This window comes from Pholis gunnellus (assembly GCF_910591455.1).
Source record: "Pholis gunnellus genome assembly, chromosome: 14".
Lineage (NCBI taxonomy): Eukaryota > Metazoa > Chordata > Actinopteri > Perciformes > Pholidae > Pholis > Pholis gunnellus.
This window is the reverse complement of record NC_136541.1, coordinates 10,849,256-10,865,229: the sequence shown is the minus strand read 5'-3', so window position 1 is coordinate 10,865,229 and position 15,974 is coordinate 10,849,256. Positions and strand designations below refer to the sequence as shown.

The 15,974-nt window shown below is 42.3% G+C and overlaps 2 protein-coding genes across 2 annotated transcripts; one reads left to right on the top strand and one right to left on the bottom strand.

The window, feature by feature from the left end:
* Positions 1–21: 21 nt before the first annotated feature.
* Positions 22–7,440, top strand: c8b (complement component 8, beta polypeptide; the record flags this gene model as incomplete). The annotated part of the gene is made up of 12 exons (XM_079172963.1): positions 22–44; positions 1,817–1,964; positions 3,486–3,633; positions 3,803–3,944; positions 4,074–4,206; positions 5,348–5,545; positions 5,714–5,954; positions 6,228–6,356; positions 6,450–6,613; positions 6,789–6,942; positions 7,125–7,196; positions 7,286–7,440. The coding sequence occupies 12 exons, from the start codon at positions 22–24 to the stop codon at positions 7,438–7,440; spliced, it is 1,707 nt and encodes a 568-aa protein (XP_079029089.1).
* A 485-nt stretch (positions 7,441–7,925) lies between these two features.
* On the bottom strand, positions 7,926–13,528 carry c8a (complement component 8, alpha polypeptide; the record flags this gene model as incomplete). Its single annotated transcript, XM_079172961.1, has 11 exons — positions 7,926–8,077; positions 8,777–9,002; positions 9,180–9,337; positions 9,467–9,598; positions 9,694–9,934; positions 10,951–11,133; positions 11,219–11,408; positions 11,607–11,754; positions 11,863–12,010; positions 12,461–12,569; positions 13,524–13,528. The coding sequence occupies 11 exons, from the start codon at positions 13,526–13,528 to the stop codon at positions 7,926–7,928; spliced, it is 1,692 nt and encodes a 563-aa protein (XP_079029087.1).
* Positions 13,529–15,974: the final 2,446 nt, after the last annotated feature.

Genomic DNA, 15,974 nt, shown 5'->3' with positions numbered 1-15,974 from the left:
CACATGCTGCAGTAATGCTCCATGCAGCCAATCACTGCCATCAGGTAAATGTGATTCATTGGTATGATTAATCGTTCCTCTTTTTGTAATAATTGTATTGCTTAGTCACACAATGTCATTCAAAATTGTCATTAAGTAAAATTACAGAAGTAGTCAAAGCAAAATGCACTTAAAGTTTTAAAAGTATAAGTGCTCGTCTTTATTTTACTATATTAATGCATCAGTGTGTAAGCAGTATTCTACTGTAGCTGCTCAAAGTGAAGCTATTTGAATACTTCATACAGTTAGGTAGTATATTCAGTGGTTGCCAACCTAAGGGTTTGGGCCCCCTCCAAAGAGTGACAAGATTAATCTGAGGGGTCATTAGATGATTAATGTGGTGGAAAGTAAAATGAATATAAAGTCTTGCTGCACACATTTTTAATTGGTTGCTTTTGTTGTGAAATATTGGAACATTTGACCTGTTTTTGCCTCCAACAGTTATTTCAATGAAATCATCTGAGACGTTTAGAGGGGAACTAACTCACACACATCTGCTTTTCGTAAGGAGTCACACGCCAAGAAGGATGAGAACCTTTTGGTTTCATCTTAAGCAATAAGCTTGTATTTTACAAGCTTATCACGTTTTTGTGTTTAAGTAACTCCAGCTGTCAAATAAAAGTAATATAGTAGAAACTACAAGTACGAGTAGTTTAGTACACTTACTTTCCACCACTGCTGTCCTTACAATCATGGATCTACTAAACACATCCCACTGCACATACTGCAAGAACAACATATCTTAATTGTTTGTTATAAATATATTATGAGTAATTTCAGCGGTATGTGTACCAGTTACTTGGTAATTATGTTGCTTTTCACAGTGTCAGTAAACGTCAGTGGAGCCAATGATTGTGTCATTCTGTAAAATCCAATATCAGTGACGGTAAACAAAGTTTGCAAGTTCAAAAGTACACAAACATGACTCAAATGGTTCAACTCTGTAACAGGAATCAACTTTATTACAAAGCCGTCATTTTCCTCTACTTTTATATGTTATTATACTAAAATGTGTTTTCTTGTCTTTTCAAATTCTTCCCATTCCTACAGATTATAAACAAAGTTTAAGATAAGTGAGAATACGTCCAGAGCTCCTGTATTAAGCGTGCCTATAGATCCAAACCTGCTTCACAAACCTGATGTCATACCTGTGCGTTCATTACACACTGACACAACACCTAACCCCACAACACCTTGTTTAGTGGCACCGAGGCCTGCAGTCTTGTGTTTTCAGCTCCACCTCTGAGTCTATAGCAGCACTGAGTTCATATGCAGGCCAGTATTGATCAGTGTGTGTTTACTTAGAGAGCTGAACAGTGTTGTCTCCTCGTTCATGGTCAGGCATAACACACAACCATGCTTCCTGCGGTGATAAGGATGAGTGCACTCAGTTTGCAGTGCTGTCTACTCTTTGTTACTTTGGTGCTACTAAGGTAGGAGTTTTATTTGTCTCTTTTGTAATAGATCGCCTATATTTTAATGTTAATTTCCTTTGAAGTTCATATAACCTAATTGCTGTCAAAGACATACTGATTTGTATCCTTCAACATAGATTTAATAAAGCTTTTCAGTGTGAGATTAAAAGTGATGTAATTCACTTCGAAGTCCGCGCTAAATCTCTAAATCTAAGTCTTATTTCTGCTTATATGTAGTTCTATCAGAAGCCAATCCTACATTTCTTTTTGAGAAACTAAAACAGCCTCCAAAGCCGTTATAAATGCCTGTCAGTAAATAAATGTCACTTTGTTTTGCTTTGATTTTCATCGACATGTCACAGTAAAGTTGCCGTCGCAACAGCGAACAATGAAGAGCCCAGTGTTCGTGAAGCTCGGTCAGTGGGCGATCAGGTGGTAGTTCATCCGGTGGACTGTGTTTTATCAGAGTGGAGCTCGTGGTCACGCTGTGACATCTGTCAGAAAAAAAGAGTAAGTATGATGATACCGGACAGGTGATCGGGCGCCCTGGGGAACATTACAGCTACAGCACATGCATTAGTTGGCCCATCAGGACACCACAATAATTTGTTATCAAGACAGAATAAAATCACCCATTTAACATGTTTAAATTACAAATGCAGTCAAGGACACTTGTCTCTTTGAGAGCAAATTGTGATACAGTTAGAATTGTCAGAAAAGGTTTAGCTCTGTCTTTAACACATAGGCTATATGAACACTAAGTCAAAGTTAAAGCTGTGGACAATTTATTATGACATCCCAACAGCAATTAATAAATCAAATGAATCAAAATGAAAAAAAAACAGTATCTGTTGTTGTCGCAGGACTGTAATAAGCCTGTCCAATCATTTCGCCTCCCTACCTACCTTGCCTGCTCACACTCCACGAGCTGCTAGCTTCACAGCTGTGAGCATTGTTGTTTTTCATTCATTATGGTAATGTTTTGTGTTTTCTTACATGCGAATGAGACACGAGGCAGTTAGATACCGCTGGCGATGACAACGATGCACTGCGCTCCTCTCCCCTCCCCAACGCTCGCTCATAGACTCGGCCTCCAGCAGATAGAATAAAACGTAGCTTTCTCTTGATGGTATCTCCAAAGTTGCATACCCCAGCTTTAATTTAGTATTACCAAAAATGCCATGAAGCAAATAATGTGCGCGTGAGCGTATCAGCTGAGCGATAGCGAGAAGTGTACACCTGCATGAATATGATGATGCTGTTACTAGTGAGCTGATCAGCCTGCAGCTAGCTAACTTAGCTTAGCATAGAGACTAGATACAGAGGGAGAAAGGCTCTGGCTCTGCCCAAAAGTAACAAACGGGTAAAGTAGCTACCTTACAGAGCCACGCTAGCTGTTTACCTTATTTCCAATTCTTAGTGCTAAGCTAACTTAGCCAGCTGCTGCTAGCTTTAGCGCAGTAGAGTGTTAGAAATCTTCTCCTCTAACTCTTGGCAATAAGGCAAATACATTTATTTCCCAAAATGTCAGACTTTTCCTTTAATTGTTAACCTTAACTTAACAATCAAGCAAATAAATCAAAACAAACATAGAGAAGAAAAATACCGGTTTTATGGACTGCAGTGAGCTAAATATATGTCTAATATCCCCCTGCACTTCAGGCCAGATAAATTGATCCAGCCCATTGTTACTCATTGATGTTATCATAAATGAGATAAGATTTTGATACAGTAAGCTACGATTGAATTCTGCAGACTGAGGCATTCGACATGTTGACCCTTGAGTGCTGTTTTTCTGTGAGCTCCTCTGCTGGCAAAGGTCTCAGCTGATGTACCTCAGTGCTCTATCTCATCCACTTTACAAGGAGGGGGGATTAATAACCTTGACATGACAAAGTGAAAACAGCCCTCTAATGGGATTTCGGCTGTTATAGTTCCCTGGAGCAATTTCCACCACCTTTATTGGGTAGCGGCAAGCCTTCCTCTGTGTTTCTCTGACCGTTTATGTGTTTGTCTCCCTCAACCATCCAGTATCGCTATGCTAAACTGGACCTGCCATCCCAGTTTGGAGGACAGCCGTGTAATGTTCATGACAGGGAGGAGGAGGCCTGTGACGTTGCAGCCCGCTACACCTGTAACAGTGTTCCTTTGTGTGAGGGATTCCTCTGCAACCAAACAGGTATCTCCTAAACCACGCCCCATATACTCTTCTCTCTCTTAAGACTTTATGCTAAGCTAAGCTAATCGGCTGCTCGCCGTAACTTCACATCTGGCGTTCAGATCGAGCTCCTCATAGCAAATTTCCAAAACCATTACTAAATGCCGTCCACCTCCTTCCTCTCCTTCAGGTCGCTGTATTCCCAGAACTCTGCAGTGTAGTGGGGAGGATGACTGTGGGGACATGTCGGATGAAGCTGGCTGTAAGAACGTTCCCAAGCCCTGCAGGCAGGAGGCTGAAGAGTATTGGGGAATTGAAAACCTTGCCAAAGGGTGAGTCACTTTGCAATTAGTCTGCAATGCGAGTCCCAGTTATTTTCAAAGACTTAGATACATGAACGTGTTGCTCTTCTCAAATCAATCTGCTCGCCGTAAATGCTGTCGCTGTTACTTATCTTTCAGAATCAACATCTTGAACAGTAACCTGGAGGGAGTGGTGCTTGATAACAGATACTACGCTGGCAGCTGCTTGCCACACTACATCGAGGATGTCAGATTCAGGAAGCCTTACAATTTGCAACAGTACACTCTGCAGGTGTATAATGAGCATTGAGTTTTAGTTGATAAACAAGATTAGGATTTTTTTCTTTACCACTTTGATATGTCACACTTTGTAAGGGGTCAGTAAGTAACTGTGCTGTAACTAATGTCTTTAGTAATTAATTATCACTTACTTAAAAAATTACTTTATGAATGATTTATAAGCCATTAATAAGAACAATTTATAGGCTGACAAACTGTTGAAAATCTCTTTGACTGTTTGGAACATATCATCCTGCAGAGGAACTGGATCAAAATTAATTAATGAACAATTTATTTAAGCATTTATTGAAGGTGATTTATCATGAAAAACTATTTTTCCAGTGCTTGTGCACATTCAATTGGGTATCTGGAGTGCCTACCAGAAGTAAGACAAACCAGTTCGTTTTTTGTGGGCTGCCTTGATCAGAAAATGTGCGATTCAACAATATTTGGCTCCCCTTCCTGCATGTACATGCAGCTCCATGTGACACAGGGAGAGAGAACTACAGCGAGAGAGAACTACCTTTGCAAAGGTGCACCAGATTTTTCTTGCAAGCCAATCAGAGCAGACTGGACTTTTTCAGGAGGGGGCTTAAAGAGAACGTTTAAGACATGAGGGTGAATACAGGTATATTCAGATGGACAGATTGAGAAAAATAATGTGTTTTTTGAACATTAAAGCATGTAACATGTTTTAGTAGAAACCCCCAAAAACAAAGACATGCAAAGTATGAGCCTAAACTGAGCATGATATGACCCCTTTAATGGATTACCAACATGTATAACTGCATTAATAGAAAGACAAGACACCCTACAACCTAAGAAGTTACAATTTGTTCTCATTAATTGTTTATAACTGCTCTATAAAACATTAGTAAATTAGTTGTTAACATTAAAAATGCTATTATTGGGAACCTATAAGCCCTTTATAAAGGATGCCTCATTAGAATGTGGTGCCATATTTTCTTTGTGTTGGTTGCATCAGCTAGGATCAGTTTTCAACCTGTAACAATCGTGGATGATGTTATTTTTTCTTCATCTTTCCTCTCATTCTTTTATCTGTTATTCAATGTTGAGAGTAAATTAATTGCTTACTAATATGGTCCTGCTTACTACATACTAAAAAGGAAATTTTGCTTCCCATATATTTACAGACAAAAGGCTCGTATAATTTCACCCTGCAGTCTTTTGAGTCATACTCTGAATACATGGCCCACACCATAAAGGAGCGCACATCCCAAACCACCGTTTCCATTGGCTTTGCCATTCCAGGCGTAGCTGAATTTGGCTTTAACTACAATAATAACAAATACACCAAGGCCGAACGGAAAATTCGCCGTGCTTCGAGCAAGGTGAGATGTCTTTTCTTCTGACCTCTTTACAACCTACTGATTTCTCAAAAACAAAACAGATAGATTCATGATTTATACAAACACACAATTATTCAAAATACCTGCAATCTTAACCTGAAAATGGTGAAAGTATATCTATCACCTGCCTCCCACCTATTCTCCTCTCAGACTGACAGCTTTGTGAGGGCCAAAGCAGAACTGGAGTTGGCCCAGTACATGTTGAAGCCCGATGATTTGATGCTTCACCCTGAGTTCCTGCAGCGCCTGCGCTCCTTGCCACAGTCTTATGTTTATGGGGAATACAGACAGATCTTCAGGGACTACGGCACCCACTACATCACAGAGGCAACCCTTGGAGGAGACTATGAGTACACCATCATCCTGAACAAGGAAAAGCTCGAGAAGACAGGTAATAAATATCAGCGGCTGCCGAACCGGAGTCACCGGGGTCTCAAGTCAAATTGCTCAGTTTTTTCAAATTTACTGCACGTTTCAAGAATGCTTAAAGCTAATTACCATGATCGGATACTGGGGTTTGGCAGTGACATCATCTATATTCTGTCGTCTTTAATGCAGACAAAGAGTTGATAATTAACCTTTACAGTGAAATGGCTCAATTTCTTGAATTAGAATATGTTGTTGAAAGGCAGTAACCTCTCCCTGACTCCCTTTTCTATTCCAGATTATTCTTTGGACGACTATAAACGCTGTACTCAGTCAGGCATTAAGGTCGGGGCCAACATATACGGTGTTTATGTGTCGGTGGGGTTTCATGGTGGATCCTGTGATGGCCTGCTGAACGAGATAGGAGGTGAGGTTACACGTTTTAATGGCCTGTAGATTATGTTCTGTTTAACGTCAGACGCTGATGCTAAAACTCTGAAGTCACTTGGTCTCTCCCCAGAGGACACGGTGCATGGCAGCATGGTGGAGGACTTTATGTCTGTTGTAAGGGGGGGAAGTAGTGAGTCCATCACTGCTTTGGTGTCTAAAAAGCTTCCCACCCCGCAGCTGATGGGGCTCTGGGGCGAAGGCGTGCGATTTAACCCTGACTTCATTCGCAAAACAGTGAGTTTCTCCATTTTTCGCTTAATCTCAATCTCGTTGAACAAACAGCAAATGTGCCAAATACAAATAGGCTCAAGTTTCAGCCCTTGTTGGGCTTTTCAGTTGGCTCTATCAAAAGAGAATTAGATTTGAAGAGTACAAAGATGGTTTAGTGGTGACATTTGTTTCTCATTAGACACGGCCGCTGTATGAGCTGGTGATCCCCAGAGACTTCTCCCATCATGCCACCCTGAAAAGAAACCTGAAGAGAGCGCTGTCAGTGTACCTGGCAGAGGCTAGTTCGTGTCGATGTGCTCCGTGCCACAACAACGGAGTGGCCGTTTTGAGAGGTATACCTCAGAGGATATCATTATTTATTTTATCTATTATTCACCCCATCATCGCCCCATAAAGGGATGACAAAGGAAGCCAGTAACACCAACAATTTTTAGATTTGGTTCCCAAACACAATATAATGTTTACAGTGGTGGTAACGATAGTGATGATGAAATATCTTCATCTCCCGCAACAGGCACCAGGTGTGACTGTGTGTGTCCTGTTGGCTACTCTGGACGGGGCTGTGAGATCACTAATAGGCGGAAAAGTAAGCTCTAAAAATACATGTTTTTTCTTTCATTGCACAAACACATCTTGACATAATAATATGAGAACTGACGTGGCCACTTCTGACAGATATAGCCATTGATGGCAGCTGGAACTGCTGGGGCGCATGGTCATCCTGCAGTGCAAGAACAATGACGAGGAGTCGACAGTGTAACAACCCAGCACCCAGCGAAGGAGGCCTGGCGTGCAGAGGACTGCATCAAGAGTCTTCTGAATGCTTTTAAGATCTGCTCAACAGCCCTGTTGTCAACCTTGACATAAAGATTCATAAAAACCCTCCTGAAAATAGAAGTTTGGTCTGTGCTGTCTTTGTCTTTGTATGTCTTTAGACTCATCGTGTGACATAAGGAATCAGAAACAGACTTGACCTGACTAACTGTCCCAACTAGACCTGCCTGAAGCATGCTGACCTGGATTCAGCTTCTGCTACCCAAGTTGAACCTTCACATTCAAGGTTGATTTAAGAAATCTCATACAAAGCATCTACAGTTTTGCTCTTCAGACAGAAAAACACACACTTTCATAAAGTCTGCACCACACATTTATTACACCCTTGATATACAGTGTGTTGTGTGTCCTGATGAAGGCATGCATTTTATGTTTGAAGTCAGACAGTAAAGGATAGTGGAAGAGCCGTTTTTAGTCATTAAAAAAACACTTGGATTGTGCTCACTTAACGCAGTATTTTCACCCTGGAACCGGAGTGACTTTAACAGCGTCGAGTCTGAGAGGTGGAGCCCAGGCAGGTTGTTCCACCGCCATCAGGGGCAGGATTATCACAGGTTCTTGTCCGAGTCTTTCTCCCTGATGCACAGGATGACCAGCTCCCCCAGCATGACCATGACCCATCTATCTTGGTATCTGTCCAGGAAAAATGAAGGGGGTTTTAAACTGAGTTTAACAAACACATGTGTATATATATTTAGAAACAGCATATGTCTGTGCACTGTCATTGCTCAATCACATCCTCTGACAAGCAAGTGAAACAGGCAGCCGACACATATTTAACTGAATTATAAAAGCCAGAATTGCTTATTAGAGAGCCGTTTGGGAGCAGAAAGAGCCGGCTCTTATTGGTGAGCTGAGCCAAATGATCTGGCTCTCCAAAAAGAGCCGGGAATCACTAATTTGCACTTGTTGCTAAGCAGCCAAATGGGCAAACTGATCAAAGATAATTGATTCTTGTCAGCGGTGAGAAGTAACAAAGTACTTTCACTGAAGTATAATTTTGAGGAACTGGTGCTTCACCTGCCTTGTGTGTGACAGGTTTTTTTTAGCCATGGCATTCTGGAAGAATACATTTGACTTTTTACGCCACTACATTTCGCACAAAGCTGTAATTACCTGTTACTTCACAAAACAAAACCCGGATGCATTAGACCGCCTGCAACATTATGAATTACTACAAAGAGATCATTCTTGAAAAACAGATTTGGGGCTTAAGACAGGGGGATGGTTAGCTTAGCTTAGCATAAAGACTTGAAACAGGAAGAAAGAGCTTTATTTCAGCAAATTGAATGTGTTCACCTCTGCTGCTTTTACTCGTGACAAAAGTCTCACCTCTTCGGAGAGTCTCTTCACAGGCCTCTCCCTGGTAGCCTAACTTACAGATGCAATTACAGGAAGTCCCCTTTAGGACAGGGATGCCGTTGTGCTTGCAGGGGGCGCAGCGACAGGAGTCGAACTGCTGCTGATACTCATCCCAGCCCCTCTCCAAGTTGGCCAGTCTTGCACCGACATGGTCAGCTGCTGTGCTGAGGCGCACTAGCTCAAAAATTGGCATGGTCTTTGTCACGAGGGAGGTAGGACAAAGACAGGAAGACGGAAAGAAAGTTTATACCACACCAGCAAATGCACAAAAGCACCGCGGGGTCATACATTGAGAATTTAAGTGTCAACATGTGTTTTGTTTTTTTATTCTGTTCAAGAGGATGTTGTGTCAAACAATTTTCCAACAAGTCACCTCATATTCGATGAGTGTTGGGTTGTATTTGAGGGACGCTCCCCAGTTCCTGTAGGTGTCGGGGCTCCTGATAACCAACAGGCCACTGCTGCTGTGTGTGATTCCCCCTTTCACCAGAGTAACGACGTCCTTAATCACAGGTGATTGAGAGCTCGAGGCTACATTTCAAAAGAAAAAACAATTACAACCTCTGACTGCAACACTCCTTCACTTTTCAGCTGAATGGATCTAAGACTAATAAAGCTAATAAACTCAAATTCAGTACTCAATAGATTTTGATGTCTCACCTTTACTATATTGTCCATCCTTATTGCAAAGTTTCCCGTCCGCTTTGAGTTCTGCTTGGAAATTGCTGGAGAGGGGATAGCTTAAACCAATAGAGGCACCAAAGCATCTACCAGCTTGTTTACCCTCTATCTCTGTGAGAGTTATAGAAGAGCAGTGAACAAAGGTTACTTTACATCACATTTCCTGTCAGATGACATTGATCAACAAACTGACAAGCCCACAGTACTTGATTCTGCCATAGTCGTTTTGTTGACAACCACAACATATTCAAGGGTTCCTCCCATTGTTCCCTCTGTGACATAGTCGGTGCCAAATGTGTTGAAGAAGCGGGAGTACGTCCCAAAATCATACTGCTCCGGCAGCTCCATGAGCGAAACGTAGAAATCTTCATGAAGCATCAACTTATTACTTCTCATTTTGAAGCGGGCTGTCTGCACTTTGGACCAGAGCCTGATGAACCCTAGGTCCTGAAGACAAAAAGGCAAGTCTTAAGAAGTAGAAATAATAATAATAAAAATATTATTGTAAAACTTGAATAAAACTGTTACATATACACCAAAGAATGTCCTTTCTTTTGGCCACAGACACCCACACATAAACATTGTTTAAAGGAGTTCAAAACTGTGGGTAATACACATATTTGCTCACCCTCATATTACTGTTTGATATTAAGCTAAGTTCGGAGACTGATAGCTTAGCTTAGCATAAAGACTGAAAACAGGGGAAACCATGATGCATAAAGAGAACTGGATACAGTGTTGAAGGTGGGGCCCCGTTTCTTTCCTATGACTGTTGCTCAGTGGCGCATGAAGCCAAAATGGCTCAAATGCCAATTTAAATTTATCAGGAACTTCCTCTTCCACGGGGCCCATAAAGTAGGCGCACTAGCGTTTCCTTTAACCCGGCCTCCCAACTGCTCGGTCTCGGCTCGCTCATATGAATTACAGTATGACAAGAGAAAGAACTCTGGATTCAGCTATGAGTGGATTGTATAACTTTTAGACCCTATTGATTTGAATCAGGACAAGGAAGTGAAAAATGTTTATTTCCCAATGTAAGTCTATGGGAGAAAAAAAATAGTTTTGGGTCCCATGGCATTACGAGATGGATCCAGGAGTTGTAATAACCTAGTAAAATATATCTGGTTGGTTTAGTCTGTACAAAAAAGGTGCTGGTAGGCAGATTTTGTTATCTTTGCACTGAGCCAGGCTTGCTGTTTCCCTCTGTTTAGTCTTTATGGTAAGCTAAGCCAACCGGCTGCTGGCTGTAGCTTCATATATACAGTAATCGTCATGAGAGTGGTTTCAATCTTCTTGACTAACTCTTGGCAAGAAGGCAAACAAGCATATTTTCCAAAATGCCAAACATTTGCTTTAAAAAAACTACAAACAACACTAACCTCTAAATATATTTATATTTAATACAAATTGCACTTGTTATCATGTAGTAAGATAGTTTAGTTGTCTGGATCAATAAATCATACCTGGCTTTTATGTTGCGTTAGGTTCTTGAGAAACATGGATTCAGCACTTGCACTCAGTCCCACTTCCACATAATAGATCCCAACTGACACACCGGCATTGGAAGAATCCATTGTTTTCCTGGCTTCCAGCAGGCTCAGCATATCTTCAAAGTATTCCTGCGAGCCCTCTGACGTAGCTTGAGCCTGTAACAGGTCAAATCAGGTCAAAACGTCTTAAACAGCCCATTTATTAAATTAAACAAAGACATAAGTAACAGCATGACAATACCACAAACTGGAAGGTATGGTAGTTGTGAGGTTTCCTGTAGTTCTTCTCATCTTCATTGTAGTGCAGGTTCTCACAGAATGCGTCATAGATGAATTTCCTCCATTCACCATTATAGACATATTCACACTTTCCTCCAAAATAATTTGGGTCGAGTACTTGATCCACAAAGTCTCCAGTTAAGATGTTGTAGCTAGGCAAAGTAAAATAATTCAATTTAAGTGAAGGTTTGAAGATTAAATGAGACACAAATAATGGTGTGATTTGTATTTCTGATGTTTCAAAGCAATTTGCTTGGCAAAAAAATAGTGATCATGGTGTGTTGATGACGTATATGCTTATTGAGCTGTCCTGGTAATTCAATTGCATTGCTTTTAAAAGCTGTATTTACCCCTGGGTGCCGCGTTCAGCACCAGGGATCGTCAGTAAGGTGGAACACTTGTCGTCTCTCTGGGTGACGTCTTCACAGCCCTCTTCGTCAGAAAAATCCTCACAGTCTGACTCTCCATTACAGCGAAGGGACTGGCTGATGCAGCGGCCTGGATAGACAGAGACACAGATTTACATGTATACTGGAGGCGCACAGACAACACAGCCTCAGCTCTATAAGAGAATGTGCTGTGTGAACGGTCGTTGGTGGGACTCGCCTGTGTTGCTGCAGGTGAAGCTGTCTCCACAGTAATCTGTCACCAGACACTGTGTTGTTACCGTTGGACATGCCAGCTTCTCCCACAGTGCCTCAATGCACTCTATGCCACCAAACTGTGAGGGCTTCTCTACGTATCGGAAACGGCCCTAAGACAGAGTTGATAGTGAGTTAGCTCTTTATATCAACCGATGAGTAGGCCACATGCTATGATGCTCATAGTGGTGCAGTTAAAGTCGTATTAATGCAATAAATGTTCATTTCTAAGTTTCATTTAAGTACGCTACCTTTGATATTTAGTGTCTACAATGAACCCCAAAACGCTAAATGAGTTGAGTATTTTGGAGTCTCAAATGTCAGGAACGTTGTAAAACCAAGGACCACCCTTTGTGACCTAATCGGAGCAGAAGTGCTGATTCGTGATAATCATTGTTCCTTTCGAACCTATTGATTATCTTGTTTTGATCTGAGCTTCTACCCAGAAAACTGTCTTAACTCCACGTGTTTTTGGAGAGAGTTCTAGTTTTGGAAGTTGTAATCACAGTTTTCATTCAACATCTTTAAATTCATGCAATTTCTTGAGAAAAAAACACCCTTACCTTTTGGTCTGTGCAGGAGTTACAGGGAGTCCAAGATGACCAGGTCCCCAGCGTACAGTCGATGGGTTTCGGTCTGTTTACAGCTCTGGCCCTCCTCATCCCAGCCCAACTGGCAATCCGAAACATACATTAACATCTCAGTTTCTCTCCTAATACCAATGGTGCATGAAATAGACATCAAGTGTATCTAAGAGACATTAAAGCGAGGAATACTTCACCTGTCATCAGCGGTTGTCCATGGGCTCCTGTATGCATTCACAAGTGGGATGAAGTTCACAGACAGAAGCAATGTGCATAAAGTCAGAAGTAAATTAATAAATGTCTCCATACTGAAAAATCTGTTGCTAGTCCTTTGGATTAAAATGCAAAAACAGCCGTTGTGTTGTGACTTCTACCACTGCAGTCTTGACCAATAACGACTGTGAATGATTGATCAAGAGTAAACACATGCTCTTACAACAGTTCGGAAAGTTTTTTTTTGATGATCAATAACCCCCATTTGTCAACTTCTCTCTGCAAACACTCCAATCCAGTATGAACATTTGCCCCTACGTTTAATGCAACACTAACAAAAGTACACTTCAAACTGAGCAGGAACACAAACATTCCCCTTCTTACAATATATCTACATTGAGGTGATCCATTTTATTGTCCCTAATATTTGTATTATTATTATTTTTATTATTATTATTATAGCAAAAATAATAATACCTATCCACCTACAAACCGGCTTCCGTCGCTTCTGATTTGACAATTACGCATCAGGAACGCGCACGTCGTGAGGTCACACGTTAGCACGCAGGTGCGTCTGGTTCGCGTCTCGCGGCGGCGCTTTCAAATTGTTTGTTTTAGCATAAACAGAGTGTTGGATTCGTCACGCCAAAATGTATCACCGCAGCCAGCAGCGTCCGCACAGTTAAGGCCGCGTCCCAAATGCACACAGCTGAACAGTGATGAACAAAACGACCGACAATGGAAGAGGTAACTTTTAAAGATATTCTGAACGTTATAGCTACATGTAGGTAATGTTAGCCTTCTTGTTGCGCCCTTTGCTAGCTGTTACCCCATGTGTAATATACTAAAGTACATTGAAGGGTCACTTCATACAACATACTTTCTCGTTTACTTCTAATGCTAGTCATGCAGGTAGTTTAGGTTTTCACATATCTATCTCAGGTATCTGCCTCCACCTCATAATAATTTAATTTATGTTGCGCACAGTATTGAAAAGTTACACATCATAAACAAATTCAGTAGCATCATATTTTGTTTTATTTTATTCTGGATAACCTGTAGACCTAAATATTAATAGTCAACTGTATGCGCTGTGGACTAACAGTTATTCTCATAATTTATTAATTTGTATATATTGTTTATAAAAAGAAAACTGAAACAAATACCCATCATGATTCCCCAAAAGCCCAAGCTGCCTTCACACCTCTTCTTTTGTCCACTTAACAGTTCAAACTTTGAACACATTCAGTTTACAGTCATAGAAGACTAAAAGAAACCAGCTGATAAATAAAACTTATTATTGAAGCTGTACTCCAGACGAGACAAATTCCATGTATTGGAGTGAGTGAGGAAATGCTTTTTGTAATTTTGGTAAACCAACCCTCAAATTATGTTGTCAGCATTGAGTTTTGTCTCCTTTTTAATCATCACGTAAATTGTCAATGAGAGTAATACCATTTCCTTTTTTCAATGGAGGGACTGAGCAACTTCAAAGCTCTGAGGGCCAAGTTTCAGGAAGAGGCCTTATTGGCTCAATCCAAAGCCAGCCGGCCAGCTGTTTCAGAGAAACCGAAACACCTTCCTCCTCCTGGAGGTCACAGCAGCTCCGTGGTCAGCGGTATTAATATTGCTGTAGAAAAGAAGACGGCGGTGGTTCCCCAGGTCACCTTCAGAGATGGGCTGTGGGCGTCTGGAGGCAAGCGACCAATTTCCTTTCCGCCGCAACCTCAGCACACCTCCCCCCCATCTCGGCCGGCTCATGGAGACGGCACACCAAGGCAGTCCTTCAAAGACAGACGCGTGCCTCTGGTGCTTCCTGTCCTGCCTGTAAAAGAGCAGAAGACAGAGCCGCCAGCCAAAAAGGAGCACAAACTGGAACCGGAGGCGTGGAGAGAAGTCCTGCCACACACTAAAATCAAGAAGAAAGGTTTGCTGCTTCCTTTCAAGTCCCCCAAAGCGCCAAAGGTCAGTGCAGAAAGCGGAGAGGAGCCGACGTATGCCGATTTGACCACCAGGCCTTCCAGTGCTCCCGGTGGGTCGGTGGAAAAACGGCAAACCGCAGAAGATGGGGCTTCGCTCCAAAGTGACCAATCGACCGCTGAGCTCTCCCTCTCCAGCCTCGATATCACCCCTCCGCCCGCGGAGACGAATCTCGATTCCAACAACAAATTTATTAGCACCTTGGAGAAAGCCAAGAAGAAGTTTTCACGCCGGCAGATGTTGATCTCTGCCAAAACGAAGAGCTTGCGTTCTCCTGACTACGTCTCGAGAGACGAGGCGTTCCCTTTGCCGCCGAAGCGCGTCGTTGAACCCGAGCTACCCGTTCCCCTGCCGGTCTGTCTCCCACACATGGCCTGTCTGTCGGCCCGGCCTTTCTTCAAAGTAGACCACTCTTCACGCAGTAGGTCATATTCAGTGATCAACATGATTTTCTCCACATCAGACTATCTTCTAATGCTTTTAATGTATTTTCCGATGACTAGGGCCTGCGCTGGATAAGCAGTTTGGCTGGGATAAATTTCTTCCCTCTGTCAGGACTGGTGAACCTCAATCCCCCTCTGCTTCTGGAAGAAAGAGGCCTCTACCTGACTTGAGGTCACTGGGGCCACGCCCACCAAAGCCCCCCAGACCTCCACTAGTAGATCTCAGCCGTTACCACCGACCCACAGTTAACGGTATGTTAATTTATTTTTGTTTTCCACTTACTTTTGTGGCCGCAGACTGAAGAATATGACGGCAAGAAGTTGTATTTTACTTGGACGTCTTTCTACTTATTTGTGGTTGGGTTGAACATCTGTTCAAGTGCTGATTTTGGTTTTTTTTATTATAGAGGTGTCACCAGGTCTTAGCCAAGCACCAAGCGAAGAGCCAGAGGCTGAGCACCCATCCGTCTCCCTCTCTGCTCTAGACGCTCTAGAGTTTCCAGACTTTGAGAATTCAGAGATGGGAACGGCCCACGGTGAAGCTGTTGACATTGGTGCGCTGGAGCTGGAGGCCTTTGGCTTAGTCAGCGCTGACCTTCCTCTACCAGAGGACTACGGGCTCTTCGGTTTCGAGGATCCACAGCCGGACTTATCGGTGTGTGATCCTTTAGAGTCCTTTATGACCGTCGGCGTCCAAGATCTGAACCTTGGCAGTCCCAACATAATACCCCTCGATCCAGCCAGCTTCCCTGAACCAATAAACTTCTCAGCTTTCCCAGAGCCTGCTGTGTCAGAGCAGTGGTCTCAGGGTGAGGAGGTGATCACAGATCCTCTCTCTAGCACTCAAGCTGATGAGA